The 15,378-nt window shown below is 46.0% G+C and overlaps 1 protein-coding gene across 2 annotated transcripts in view; it reads right to left on the reverse strand.

The window, feature by feature from the left end:
* Positions 1–1,675: 1,675 nt before the first annotated feature.
* The window catches only part of Pik3ap1 (phosphoinositide-3-kinase adaptor protein 1), a 111,378-nt gene continuing 97,675 nt past the window's right edge, over positions 1,676–15,378 (reverse strand). For both annotated transcript variants that reach the window (XM_021650512.2, XM_021650514.2), the window contains 3 exons: positions 10,617–10,687; positions 9,406–9,542; positions 1,676–3,780 (listed from right to left, as the gene is read on the reverse strand). In XM_021650512.2, the coding sequence (XP_021506187.1) occupies positions 3,723–3,780; positions 9,406–9,542; positions 10,617–10,687 (266 nt within the window). In that variant the 3' untranslated portion in view covers positions 1,676–3,722. The remainder of the gene's footprint in view (positions 3,781–9,405; positions 9,543–10,616; positions 10,688–15,378) is intronic.

Consider the following 15,378-nt stretch of genomic DNA (forward strand, 5'->3'; position numbering starts at 1 on the left):
CTGTTAGAACGATAAAAGGCCAGGAAAAACAGCTATCACATAATACAAAGCTGTGGGGCTGGAGTTTGCTCACATGTAGAGTGCTTACTAAACAGGAGGAAAGGAAGGCCCCAGGTTTGATCTTGGCTCCTTGCCTTCTTCTCTCCACCACCTACCCACCCCATGCACCCTAACCCACCCCTCCCCTCCCCCACCACACAAAGAGCCTAGTAGGCTGCTTTCGTGCTTCTTCCCTACCTTTGCTTTGGCCTTTCAGACATGCAACAACCTGGAGCACTACAGCATGCACAGTTCTGTGCTTCAGAGATGATGAAACACACAGCCATGAAGTCATGATGTGAACTCACCCAGCAGGCGACTGACTAAAATAAAAGCCAAGTTTCTGCCTGCCAAGGGACCGTTCTCATCCTAATGCTACGCTGACTCTCACTGTATAGAAAAATAAAACGGTCTTCCATTCTGTGCGCTAAACAAGCCTGGGCAAACTAGCCTGGGAACCTTTCTTTTTCTATGAGAAAATGAATTCCAAGCTGTGCCTGAGGATTCTAAATCCATCTTTCACCCTCCAACTCATCCTGTCATCACCCTGGGGAAGCCTAGTGTCTCGCCAGCGGGGATGAATGAAAACCGTTCTATACTCTATTTAATAACTTGCTTAGAAACAAACAAAAAATTTACGTATGTACCCAAAGTAAATGTTTTGCAATCAGATTCTTCCAATTTCAGATTTAATCAGTCCTCTTTCTCAGGAAAAAAAAAAAAAAAACCTATTACCAATATTTTCTCCACCAAGTAGGTGGAACTCACACACTTCTGGAGGAGCAGCACAGAATACCCACTTGCTTCCCTAGGGCATGCAGGAGAGGAATCCAAACACGCACACACGTTATTGGGGTGTTCCTGAACTGGTGAGGCTACTCTTTGTTTTTAATAACAAAAAAAAAAAAAAAACAATGGGGAGAGTAACTGTGAGCTTGATTTTTAAGATCAGGCGTCAGAGTGGTCCTTGTGCGTATTATTGGCGCGGCTAGAGCAAAGCATGAAGAGTCGTTAGCATCTGTTAAATATACCAAACGAACTGACTCGCTCGGAACACCAACCTCTCATATACATTTAGTCTCTCAGTCTTTGTACTTTGTTACTTGTGTAGTTGGTTGTCCACTAATAAGATGAAGGAAAGGTGCTGGCTGGCTGAGTTCATGGAGGCCAATTTGCCTCTATCTATACTTTGGGGAAAATGTAACTGCAGTAAACATGATTATTTCTTTTCTCTCTGCTGAGCTCCCTGGCAAAATCTTGAGGAAGGAAAGTGGTGGACAAGCTATTGTCAATGCATCAGAGAGACACTCTGGAGACCATTTCTCTACACACCAGCTTATACTTTAGCTTCTGGTCCTCAGTGTATTTAAAAAAACAAACCCTCTGACTCCAACATGGACTCTGATGCCTGCTTTTCGATCACTTTCCCCTGACAAGGCCACCTTGCCAGGTCACAGGGGAAGAGGATGAGCTCAGTCCTGAGGCCACTTGATATGCTGAGGTGGATGCAGAGGGGGATTCCCCTTCTCTGAGGAGTGGAGGAGGGGGGATTAGGAGAAAAGAGAGAGGGAGGGTGGAACCAGGAGGAGAGGAAGAAGGGGGCTATGACCAGGATGTAAAATAAATACATAAAAACTTTTTTTTTAATCCATGTTTTTATTTTATAGAACACATCCTAAACGTGTGGGTTAATATGTTGTACATGTAAAAGACAAGTAAATATGTGTTTTGATGTGTGGTTCTTTTTCTAGGTAATTAGAATTCATTTTAACCATTAAGATCAAACTTTGAATACACTGTACAGGTGATTTGTCCAGATTCTTCTTTACACACAACTAACCAGCTTGATGGCTCGGTGACAATCTCTCAGGACTCCCAACTCCTCAGCTCTATGTACCTCCCAAGTGTGACACACTCATCAGACCCAGGCTCCTCAAAAAGCACCTTCAATTTTGTATTTCCCTTTGTGAAAATAAGACGGTGGACATGATCAATGGTGTGTTTTACACACAACTCACAAGTCCCCCAGAAGTTAAACTCAGGAAGCGTTGGACTGAGGAATGAGATTGAAGGAGAACCTTTAATTATAAGAAAAGGACCCAGTAAGAATACACTTGAATAGATCAATAATAATATTTATCTATGTGGGATTGGACAATGATTTCATAAGAAACAACCATATTACCTACACCTTAAAGGAACCACTTCTGATAATTTTACTGTATACATAGGTAAAATTAAGGATCTGTCATTTGAAGGTAGATTTATATAACAGGAACTCAAAATTCATAGCATAATTACAGTTCTGGACTCTGCACAGTTTTACCAGGCCTGGTCGTAGCAGTATGTAGTAACAGTTGTAAGTCTGAGAGAAAATATTTTAGCTTCTTTCTTCCACTGCTTCAGGCTCCTCAGGAAAGAGGCATTCAATGGTCCTTCTCTTTCTCTATGGCCAGAACTAAGGCCTATAAAGGCCACAGAATTATAAATGGGATACCTGGGACTCCAAGCTTCTGGTTCTGATAATTTTCAGTGGTTTCCTGGCAACATGACTAGTTTGACAGCATACTGAGGTATAAATGCCTAACCTGAAAGCAGTAGGCTGGCAGTCCCTGGGAGAGATGGAAAAGGAAAACTTCTGGAAGGCTGATGGTGAGAGAAAGAGACAGAGACACAGAGACAGAGACACGGGGCAGGGGACTAGCTTCTTAGAGACAGAAACTGTGGTGATAGGGCCTGGGAGATGGGTCAGTAGATAAAGTGCTTGCTGTTTAAGCATGAGGACCAGAATTCAGATCCCCAACATCCACACAGATGGCAAGGGGGCACAGCAACCTGCCTGTAATTTCAGCACCAGGAGAGTGGAGACTGGGGATCCCTGGAGCAAGTTAGACTAACTGTATCAGTAATCTCTGAGCTCAGCTGACAGACTGCCTCGGCATCAGTAATCTCTGAGCTCAGCTGACAGACTGCCTCGGCGAGTAGATGGAGAGTGACTGACAAAGACTTCCAACATTGCTTCTAGTCTCCACACAGAAGTGCACACACGTGCCCACAGACATACAAACATACATCTGCACGTGCATACACATGTAAGAGGGAAAACGTGTGACAACACAGAACCACCTGAGTTCTCTTACTGCCATACTTCTGGGGCACCCTGAATGCTTGCAGTGGAGGAGGCGTCCAGTTTAATTCCTTTCTATAATCACTTTCAGCTTGTTGTATGTGACCGACCCCAGCACATACATAGAAACTTTAAACTTAGGCCACTTCTTACCTCTTCTGGGAGGGCTATAGCCACTTATAGAGCTTAGGCTGGACTAGCAGGTATGTACAACCAGATAGACGTTCATGGCAGTGTGCTCACTTGTTCAGCACACGCCCATAAATCCCGTTAGGCTCCTGCTATAGGACATGAGAGCTAAGTATCTTGACAGTCTTCATCTTGTTGGCAAACAGGATTGTGAACCAATATACTAGGTGACGTTGAACAAAGTCCTTAGTCTCAGATTTCATCATGCCTTCAAGGATCACCCAAACCAGCAGGGCTGTGACATCAGCAGTGACAGTAGATCTCAAGGTCCATAGTCATGCCAAAAACTCAATATGAAGACTCCATCGACAGGCTGAAAATTGCAAGTCTTAAAAGTCCTAAAGTAGGCTGGATATAGGAGGTAGAATCATCGACCTCTGGGTGGGACAGGTGGAGGAGGAGGGAAGGGATCCCGGGCTAGAGGCCTGCAAAGAAAGATAAAGCAACTCTATTAAAATTCAACCAAATCAAAGAATTCGTGGGTATCTACCTGTGGCTAATTTGAATTGCTGTGCAAAAGACACTTTCCTTCGCCAATGGGTCAAGACACAGTGGGATCGTCTCAAGGACATGGATGTCATGGCTTCTGATCCCTGAACATATGAATCACTAGTGGTGCTGGTGACAAGTGCCAATTCCCAGGCTCCACCCCTGTTCATCACAATCTCTTGAGCTCAGTATAAAACCTTTTCAACACTATCCTTGTCACAAGCCCGTTTATATTCACTGTCTTTTATTTTCTCTTGCTTTGTCACCCTTGATCTTGTTGACCCTGGAAGGACTGCATTTCCCACGGTAAAGTAAGGCTCCAGTCGCCTCTTTGGGACCACTATTATTCCAGGGTCAGGTCCCAGACAAACAGAGATAGTCCCACTACCTCAGCACCTATTGAAATCATCCAAACTACTGATCCTAGGTCGGTTTGACCCTGCCTTACTCATTCTTTCTCATGGGAACCAAAATAAAAAGCCCATGCCCATGTCTGACCTTTGTCCCCTCAGCCTCCTGACCAACATGCATGTGTCCCAGTATGAACCCCTGTGGTATGGTGCCCCCATTCTGGAGAACCATGAATCCAGCAAACTATTTTCTCAATAGCAACTGTCTCCTGTTCTGTTGACCTTGTCATAACTAAATAACAATAGAGTCTAGATGTTAAAATGCCAGTAATTCCAAATTCCAATTCCTGGAAAGAGACTCTGTCACAGTGAGGACAGCAGAAAGAGGGACAGAGAATTCCACTGCCTGCTTCTCACTTTCTCGTTAGATCACTGTCGCTCCAACTGTGTGCATGCCTATCCAAAAGACCCTCTTCATGTTTTTTCTGCATGGATTTTTGTAAAGTCCTAAGTGATACTCCTGCTACACCAGGGTGGGTCTATTTACAGACCGGTTCAATGATTACAGATGGTATTTCCACGTGTATGCTGTAAAACCAATATTTAATCTCCAGGAAGCAAATCAATACGTCCAGAAAGAGAGCTTTGTTGGGTGGTGTAATTGAACTGTGTAACCCTGGAGCTGCATAGTCCAGGATTGAATGAGTCTATGGGTAAATATTTGCTAAATGCCTCCTGAACACTGCTTTTGAACAGGTCAAGGAAATGGCAAGAGATGGGAACAGAGGGGCTGTCTCAGGAACAAGAGAGGGAGGCAGACAAGGGAAAAAAAAAAACAACAACAGAAAAACAAAACCACAGGTGTCCCTGCTCTGGTCCCCAGAAGAGAGGGGTTTGTATGTTTGTCACTGAACTGCTGGGCTTTATTCAGTGAAAACAAAAGGATGGTGTCCTTCCATCTTTCTTTCAGCCTTTTGCCCTAATGTCAGACCATACCACTTAGCAAGTTTAGGCTGTTTCTTCCTTTCTATAAACACTTGTCCATGATTCACACTCCTGGTGTGGCAAACAGCAGGTGAAAGGAGCATGGATCTGGCCATCAAGACACTGTATATGTGTGCATGAGATACACAATGGGTGAAATTGGGAGACAGTCCTGTTTGAGAGGCAAAGCTCAGACCTTAAGGAGCATCTAAGCATGGATGTTTACATACATAATTCTCTCCCTCTCCCTCCCACCCTCTGTGTGTGTGTGTGTGTGTGTGTGTGTGTGTGTGTGTGTGTGAAACTCAACTTGGATGACCCTGTTTTCTCATCTGCCCAATCAAGGTATGTGGGAGCTTAGAGATGGCATGGAAATTAGCAAGCAGCACTATATCTGGCCTAGTGTAGGTACTCAGAAAGTTAAGCTAGAAATCTCACTATGAGAATGAATGGTCTAGTCTGTGACCTTTCCCCATGAACCTTATAGTCTGTCTTCCTCTATGGATAGTCCCTATGTCCTCTGGTCCACTTTCTCATCTTGCTGTCACACTGGCATACCGGTAAGCACATCAGTTTAGCTTCATGCTGATGGACAGCTCCAGCAGAAGATCAGAAGCCCCATGTCAGGGAGATGGGTTTATGACTATAACAGAACCAGGGAAGTAGATGGATATTACATTCAAAGGGGGGAGTAGTCTGTGCAGAGAGCACTCTCTCCAACACTGAGAAGCTGAAGACACATGCACATTGGTCATTCTTACTCACAGGTGAGTTTTCCCTGATGATGAGTTTGGTTGAAGAACCCAGCAACTCTGATGATGACAGCATTCTTGAAAAATGAGGTTTTAGCCTTGTGTGCCTGTACACGCCATCTAATGTAACGTTCAAGTTCCCTAGAAGCTAACGTTCGTTTTGAAACAGCCTCCTCTTATATAGACCAGGCCAGCCTCAAAATCCTGGCAATCTTCCTGCCTCAGTCTTCAGAGGACTGAGACTTACAAACACCACACCTTGCTCGATAGCTAATTGTGCAGGAGCTTAGGAAGTCCAGCGCAAGCAGTACTACTCTATTTTCATAACAGGCATATATTAAGTTCTCAATACGTGTCTGTTACTATGCCAGACATTGGGAAGAAGAGAAAAAAAAAAGAATTCATTCCAAGGCAATTTCTGGGGTTGGGGAGAGAGCCTACTTGATTTAGCACTTGCCAGGCAAGTCTGAGGATCTGAGCTGAATCCTGTCTAAGAATCTGGGCATGTTATGTGAGTTGATTGTAATTAAAGTGCTGAGGAGGCAGAGGCAGGGGGACCCCTGTGGCTTGCCTGTCAGTCAACCCACTTGGAGCTTGGAGCCTACTCCACAAGCTCCAAGCCAAAGAAATACCTTGTGTAAAAATAAAATGGAACAAGAACAAAACAAAGAAGACCTCTGAGGTAGGTTAGCCTCACATGGACACACACAATTTCTGCTCTCACAGAGTTCACTATACACTTAGAGAGAAGTATAAACAATGTTTGTAATTTGGGATGTGACATGGGATGTAATAGACTAGAACCCGACCCGAAGCAGCTCTCAGTGTGGATCTATCAGGAAAGGCTTTTCCTAGAGGAAAGATGTTTGGGCTAAGTCTGCAAGGAAGTCCAGAGAACAGAAAGGGGTAGAAAGAGAACCCTCCGTGGAATGGGGGAAACCGGTACTGGAGAAATAGTATATTTCTGAGAACATCTAAGTCGTGGAACATAGACGAGCACAGGAGAATGATGGGACTAGCAGCTGGATGGGGCCAGGGCACACTGAAACACACAGTAGCCAATTCTGAGGTGCTTACAGGAAATGGCAACATCAGCTGGGTCTGTTCTAGAAACTGCACCTGACTGCAGTGTGGAGGAGGGACCCACTGGGGACATGGAGGTAAGTGTAGGCCTCAAGATGAACCAGACGCTAGCAGACGGGAAGATTACTGCTAAAAGGGGGTCGGAATGGACAATGCCAGGAGAGACACTGGATATGGGAGCTGTGAGCAGAGGTGGGATTCCAGGTGGGTTCCTGGGGTTGGGACTTGGAGAAAGGAGAGAATGGTATCTCTGCCCCAGGCTTGGGAACTCATGAGGAAGTGGCTTGAGTGGAGAGTGGAAGGGGGCTTGGTGAGGCTGTGTCTGAGCTACCATGGAGCATATGAGCTTGGGCCCCCAGACAACAGCAGGAAGTAGAAGGTAGAGGTGGAGATGGCGGTTCCAGGCTGTCTGCTGGCAGCAGTTGAAGCTCTGCGAATGGCATGAGGAAACGGCAGAGGAAGAAGCCAAGCCTGGGTCATGTGGGACTGAGATTGCACCAGAGAGAGGAGAAAGTTGAGGAGGACTTGAAATCATAGGTTCCCAGGGGGGAGGGAGCTGGGGACATGTGCCCAGCCTCCCTTGTGTCTGTCAGCAGTCGGCTCTTCAAGACGATCAGAGAGGGCCTCACCCTACTCTCTGCCCAAAGACTGCCTCGTTTTATTCTGAAACCTGCACACGTACTTATAATGCAAGCACATACTTGTGGATCCTTTTCAATCCAAAATGCACACAAGCCTCCAGTTCTGTTAATTACAGGTATCCACAAACACCATTTGCTTAGCAAGGAGTTTTCGTCCTCTGCTCGCCCCATCTTTATCACAACATGCTTCCTAGTTCCCCAGACAATTCATCTCCCGTCTCTTCTCACACGGTTAAAAGCGTCCCAGTTTCTATCTTTTAATTTCTGGAAGTTGTTTTCCTGATTGCTCTTCTTTCTCTTCCTTTTTCCATTAACAACAATAACAGTGTTGCCGATGGCAACACAATCCTGTGTGAGCCTACGGCTACATTTTCGAGCTTGCCACCTTCTATCTTTGTACTGTTAAGACAAGTGGCTCCAACCTGCAGTCCTCAACCTGCAGAAATAAAAAGTCTTGGATCCTGGATCTCCTCCTCTTTATAGCTAGACTTTCTTGGCCAGGTGTAACATAATGACTCAAAGATCAAATCTGTCAATCAAGAGTATCTCTCCACCCATTTCCTAGCCTCAGTCTCTACACCTGCAAGATGTGATAATTCTAAACAGGCTTTGGAGAGCATTAAGGAAGTAATGTACTTAATGTGTTTGACATAAACACTTCCACATAGTAAGAAGCCATTAAATAATGGCATTTATTACCATAATCACTCCTGCAAATCCTCACCCCACCAAATACATAGTAACTTTCAAGGAACACAGTATAAGCTCAGGGCACAGGCTTAGTTTATCACATGCATTCTTCCTGGGAGTGGGAATATAATAACGTGCGTTCCCCAGGCTGCACAAAACATGCCTATAAGTGCAGCACAGCTTGGGACTGTCAGTGTTCATGCAGCAGGTGTCAGTATAGGAATGTCGCTGGGAGCAGCTAAAAGCCTTAAACAAGATGGAGAGGCACAGAAAGCCAGAGAGGAGGCCTTCGTGTTGCACCTTCTCAGCAAATCCCGCAGAGGACCTTTACATTTAAATATGCACAAATGTCCTCCCTTCTCACCCACTGTATTTTAAACATCAGAGAAGGAACCCTCTAAGATAAGCCTGAACTTCTCTTCTGCGACCTCCTCTTCGCATGGCAGCCCCGCTAGCCACCTTGAACCATTTTTCCTGCTATTCCACAAACCATAACAAATGTTCCTGCAGAGGTCGCTGGGGCAACTGAAGACAGGCGTAAGGACTCCGCAAGTGAGTCACACTAGCCTGGGTTCATCATCAAAACCCCTAGATGTCTGCTCCTCTCCTGTACAAATATACCCTCACATTCTAATCTCCTGACACAGGTCAAGAACTCAACCCTTACTACTCCATGAAGAAGTTCAATTAGTAACTCCATTTTAGAGACAAAAATACTGAGGCACAAAACAGTTAAATAACTCATCCAAGCCCACAAATGATAATGGGACCCTTAACTCCATGAGACACTTAACTCCAGGACCACTCCAGGGCCTGGCTCACCCCCCAGACCAGGCTGGTGTTCGCCTTCACTTCTAATTTTATCTCCTGTTCCCGAGGAGCCCAGAACCCACAATACAGCCAAGGGAATTCAATACTATGAGCATAATTCTAGCTAGAGAGATAGAAATTATTAGGGAGTCTGCGAAAATGGCTCATTTGTGTAAAGGGCTCGTAATACAAGCATTAGGGCCTGAGTTTGGACCCTTGAGGAGGAAACTTCACATCGGCTTCCACGTTACCTCTGCGAAGCAGCTCGGGGTGGCACCCGAGGGGGCCTCTCAAGACTCATGGCTGGCATTCCGGTGACGGCTGGCGCTCCGTCCACCTGGGTAGGACCTGGGCTACGACTTCGGGTGCTTTCAGGGACTTCATTATCCTACAGCATGCAAGGTGAGAGACAAAAGTGAGTATCACACAGAGAGCAATGGTGTCCACAGCTGGACACCATGGGATCGCCCTCACCGTGCTTAGGCTTTGGCTGTTCCCAAACCAAGAGCCAACCCAGCGCCCATGGCAATTTTCCACATCCCTCCGTGTGCTGCCAAGGACCGTACTTTACCCAGATTATCACAAATCAAACTCAACACCCTTGCTCCCCAAGTATGGCCTGATGTCTGCTAACACCAGTCCTGCCCGAAAGTACTGAGAGCACTCCCTGAGACCCACTCGCCTGAGTCTTCAGGGTTAGTCATGTGACCCCTTGGGCTCAAACCAGCCTGGTCATCAGGTCAGGATAGACAGTGATGCAAATGGGCCAACTTGGAATGGGGTCTCAACCTAGAGCAGCTGAACCTCTCAACTCGGAGGACTCCCGGCTGCACGTGAGCATGCAACTACCCATGCGAAATGCAGGGAAGGCCAGCATACAGAGAGGATTGAAATCAGAGACCAAATACCCTGGGCCCTAGGACACACAGGACAATCCCATGGCTTCATCTGACATGATGAGGCTCCTGATCTAAGCCCAGCATGATACTGCCCCTGGAATCCCCAAATCTGCTCAGCAGCTCCTTCCTACAGACACCCACTTGTGACTTAAGCAGTCTGATTTGCCTGTCTCTATCTATGCTCCCCTCTGCCCCCTCCTTTTCTTCCTTTACAATGGGGCAAAATTCATATAGCCTTAAGGTCAACCATTATAAAGTAAAACAGCATTGGCGTATTCATAGTTGTGTGCAACCACCGCCTCTCTCTAAACTCAAACATTTTCCTCATCTGCAAAGGAAATTCTCGATGCATTAGCTAGTTCCTCCCATTCCCTGTCCTCCAGCCCTGCCAGCTGTCTCATCCAAATCACATTAGTCTCTCTGGATTTGCCCATTCTATGTTATTTCATACAAGCAGCATGCTGTAACATGTGACCTTTTGTGTGTGGCTTCCTTCCCCCCTGAATCTCCTTTTCTTGTGATGAAATGACCTCTGAGACCAGACAGATAGAGTGGGGTCTCACCTCATTGTCGCCCTCCATCCCACTGCTCACGCTGAGGAGGCTCCGTGTACTTGACCGGTTACTTGTGCTGCCTAAAGGGCAGAAACAACATCAGCTGGACTATGGATTCTCCTGGGAGAAAATGAAACGCGGAACTCCAGCCCTAAGTTATTTATAGCAACAGAAACAGTACGAAAACCTCAAATATGAGAGTCTTCAAAGTGTAGCCACCTTAAGCCATTTCATTAGAGTTCGCTTTTTCTGTTGGCAGCACTCAGAACAGTTTGCTTTTTGATGACCACTTTGGGCTTAATAGCTGCCATTTACCCAGGGCTTACGGCACGTGGAGTGCTTTCGAAAGTGTGATTGCCATTTAATCCCTTGGAAAATCCTATTTGATATTAGAGCTTTGATTTGACAGACACAGAAGCGGAGGTACTGAGGGTCTCAGTTGCTCTAATCTGCAAGCTTTTTTATTTTTTTAAACTGCAGTCTTGCTGCTTAATTAGGAATTATGGGACCAGGGTATATGTATGACACAGATGAACCTTCTAATAAAAGACTACATGCCAACACCAAACAAAAGGCAGGGCTGTGGGTGTCGCTCAGTGGTAAAGCCCTTGCTGGCTTGCACACATTCAGGAGTCTAATTTATGCTCAGAGTAGGAATTCTGTGTGAAAGCCACTTCAGTTAGGAATTTATTACCTGTAGCATTAAAATAACACTAGCCCACAGAACCTTCTGAAAAAGTGTGTTCTTCAGTATGGTAGCTAGTGTGAAATGCAGGTAGAACTAAGAAAATGAATTGTAAAATTTAAGTTTATGTTTTGAGATTGAGTTTCATTACCTAGCAGTGGCTGACCTGGATCTTGCTATGGAGACCAGGCTGGCCCTGGACTTGTGGCAATCCTCCTATTTCTGCTTCCCAAATGCTGAGCTTACAAGTGTGTGTTACTGTAGGCAGATTTTAAAAAATATATTTATTTTTTATTTCATGTGTGTGTTTGTCTTCTGGTATGTCTATGCATCATACACATGCATCCCTGGTGTTCACAGAAGCTAGAAGAGGGTGTCAGGTCCCCCTGAAAATGAAGTTATAGATGGCTGTGAGCATATGGGTGAGTGCTAGGGACTGAACCTGGGTTCTTGACAAGAGTTACCAAGTGCTGTTAACTGCAGAGTCATCTCTCTAGCCCCAGATTTCAAAACAGTTTATTTACATTTATTAAAATTATTAAATTTTGTTTATGTGTGTTTTGTCTGCATTAAATGTGTGTGTGTGTGTGTGTGTGTGTGTGTGTGTGTGTGTGTACCACATGTGTGTGATGCTCTCAAGGTCAGAAGAGGTTATCAGGTCCCCTAGTACTGGAGTTACAGATGGCTGTGAACCACCAAATGAATGCTGGGAACTGAACCCTGGTCCTATGGAAGAGCAACAAGCCTTCAACAAGCCCTACATCACTGAGCCATCTCTCCAGCCCTTCTCTAACTCAAAGGATTCTGTTTGTCCATCAGGAACACATGACCCAGCCTCTTTTTATTCAGTTTTCACACATAAACTAGCTTACCCACCAAAATGTCCTCCCTCATCCTCCCATCCTCCAGCCTACTGCTACCGACAAGGCTCAAACCTCCTCAGTTGTCCTTTTTTGGAATAAATGCTATCAAAACTCTCTAAACGCCCCAACTAAAATCAACCCCTGAGCTCCTGGGTCCCCGTGCCCTGTGCCTGGGCTCCCACAAATCATCTATCAGTCTCCACAGTGAACCCCACAGTGCTCTGAAGCTTACCCATCAGCAAGAAGTAAAACTAGTCCTAGGCACTACCATCAGCTCCCACTACCCCTTCCCTTGGTGTTGCTAGACCTGTAACCACAGTGCTTGGCTCTAAGCCTTGGCCCCCTCGTAGTGTCTCCCCTCTGGGCTCACAGCTGACCCACAGTGCCCTTGGCTGCTAAGCAGTCTCTGGTGTTGGCCCCCATACTCTGCTCTTACGTTACAGGGAGGGAGGCACGGTCACATCTCTGTCATCAGGGAAGAAGGCTCAGACCAGCATCTAACTCATGCTGTTTTTGTGCTTTCCTCCATTACGAGGCCCTAAAGACAGGTTCTTTTCATCTCTCTGTCTCCAGTGAATGAATAAGTGAGAGGAAATAAAAGGGGGGGGGGAGTTATACTATAACCTTTGGGCCAGATAATCTACAAGAAAGTCAACAGCCATTCCACAATCAAGCTTTTATTCTCTTAAACATATCACTAATTACTGGGACTTAATTACTTCATTATAACCAGGTTCAATCTGCAACTGTCTTTCTGCAGGTCCCAAGAGATGACAGATGTGCCATACATAGTAAAAATAGTGGTGCTAGCTCTCAGGGTGTGGCTGCAGGGTAAAGGGCAGCTGGTGCCTCCGAGCCTGGCTTCCCCCACTCTCTCTCCCTGCCAGGGAACTAGTTCTATGTGGAAGGTGGTGCCGCCCTGGTAATAGCAAGGTCAGATCTAGATATGACTCCCAGACCTTCTGCTCACTTGCCGGAAAACTCATGGCATTTTGTCTAGTCCCTAACTGTTATCTAGAAACTACAAACTTTACTGTCTTGGATGAACTGGGTCACACAGGGACATGCTTATCATGGAGCTGGCAAGGAGCAGTTGTCTGATTTATGAAGCAGCTATCGTCATCATCTTTAATTTTAAGGCAGTATGCTAACCTTTAATGACATCCTGCCCCCAGTGAACTTCACCTCATCAGTGTTCTGTGTGGCCTCTACTCACTCTAGACTCAGCCACCCGACCTGCTTTAGCCAAGGGAACATCAGCAAGTATGACAAAAGCCCAGGCTTAACAGGCAATTCCATAGTAGGCTTGTCCTCCCACCCCAGACCCCATGGCCATGTAAGCAGTTCAGGCTGTTGAGTTAAAGGTCAAGGTGCGGGGAGGCCTTGGAGGATGTGAGGCCATCCTGGTTGCTCCAGCTGAATGGTGTCATCCAAGTGCCCCCTGCTCACTGATCATGGAGCACACACAAGCCATCCTTCTGAGTTGTGCCCAGGCTGTGGGATCAGGTGTAAATAAATGGCTGCATTTCAAGAAACTAAGTTTTGTCATGGTTTGTCACACAGCAGAAACTGGAGCAAGAACAAGCTCTGATCTGTGCCACACAGAAGAGGGTTAGCCCTTGGGCTTCCATTCAGAAGCATTTCCTAGCCCCAGGAGCTAGCTGTTTCTGGGCAACAACTTATTTGGCCCACCCTGTCCTCACTGTAGGAGACCCCAAAGTAAGGCCCACAGGAACAACTTTCCAATTGCAGCACTTCATAGTCGCCTTTAAGATTTTCCGGTTGTGGCTGCCCTTTGCCGTGGGAAGCAGAGCCCCCATGAATGGGACTCCCCCCCCCATCCTGAAGGCTGCGGTCCCTGGGGAACTCTCTTCTGCTTCTGATGTCAGAATTCTCAAATTGCCTTTGGCAGAGGCAGTCTTTGGGTATCCATTATCGCCCCCATTCATGTGCAGGGAGGTTTTTTCTTGTCAAGTCTACATTCCCATGCAGCCACATGATGGGCTTTAGAGCTGTTTCTACAGGTCAAGGTACAGGGAATATTAACTAAAGAGAGCAAGCTGGGTTCTGCTATCACCTTTGCTATTCTCTGTCCGTCTAACCTTTAGTAAGATGCTTTCCCTCTCTGGGTCACAAATGTCCCTTCTATACAGTAAAGAGTCTTGACCTGTGCCCTTATGTGAGCAAAACTGTCCATGTGTACATATATAGGTGTGTGTGTGTGTGTGTGTGTGTGTGTGTTTGTGTGTGTGTGTGTAGGGGTATAGGTAGATAGTTTTTAGTTTTTGTTTTTGTTTTTTGTTTTTGTTTGTTTGTTTCTGGGAAACAGATCTGGAACACACAGGATCTCAAGAGGGCTGTGATGTGAAAAAAGTCACTTACTGACTTGGAAAGCCTTCCTGTTAACCTGCATTCATTTGTGGACTTTCTGCCTCACTTCTTTTTTTAAATTTTCTATAATTTATTTACTTTATATCCTGATTGTAGCCCCCTCTCTCATCTCCTCCTGGTCCCACTCTCCCTCCCTCTTCCCACCTATCCCTCTCCTCTGCCTAACTTCTAAGAGACCTGAGTCCTGAAGTACACCTCTCTCTGTCTCTTTCACCACTCATTCAGATGTTTTGATATCAGTGACATGTAAGACAGACAAGAAACTCAGGGCGTGGTGTGCATTGGTAAATGCAGCCCTAGACACAGAAACAAAGCGCTGTCCCCAGAAGCCTGCACATCAGGCACGGCCTGCCACAATCAGACTCCCATTCATGCTTCTTCCCCCAAAGCGAAGACGCGTCCTAATTAGACCCCAAAGTGCCTGCACAGACATTGAAATTCTCAAATTTGAGTCTATTATTGTCTACAGTTTTGATGAGCTGTCCTTGGAGTCACCTTAGCACAGCTGGAGAAGAAGCTGGAACAAGGGTGAAGAGTCCTGGCTTGGCTCCAGCTCAGCTCTGTTAGATACTCAACCTGGGAAAAGGCACTAAGCCTGAACACTTCCTCCCCAGCAAAAAGACGGCATGAATCTACCTTCCGGAGGTTTTGTGGTCATTAAACAATCAATGAAGACATTTTGCTTTAAGTAAATGACTGACTGATGCTAAGAATTATTACAAAGCAGGCCAGGTGGTGGTGGGACACACCTTTTACCCAGTACCCAGGAGACTGAGGCAGGTGGATCTCTGTGAGTTTGAGGCCAACCTGGTCTACAGCGTAAATTCCAGGA

This window comes from Meriones unguiculatus, chromosome 1 (genome assembly GCF_030254825.1).
Source record: "Meriones unguiculatus strain TT.TT164.6M chromosome 1, Bangor_MerUng_6.1, whole genome shotgun sequence".
NCBI classification, from domain to species: Eukaryota; Metazoa; Chordata; class Mammalia; order Rodentia; family Muridae; genus Meriones; species Meriones unguiculatus.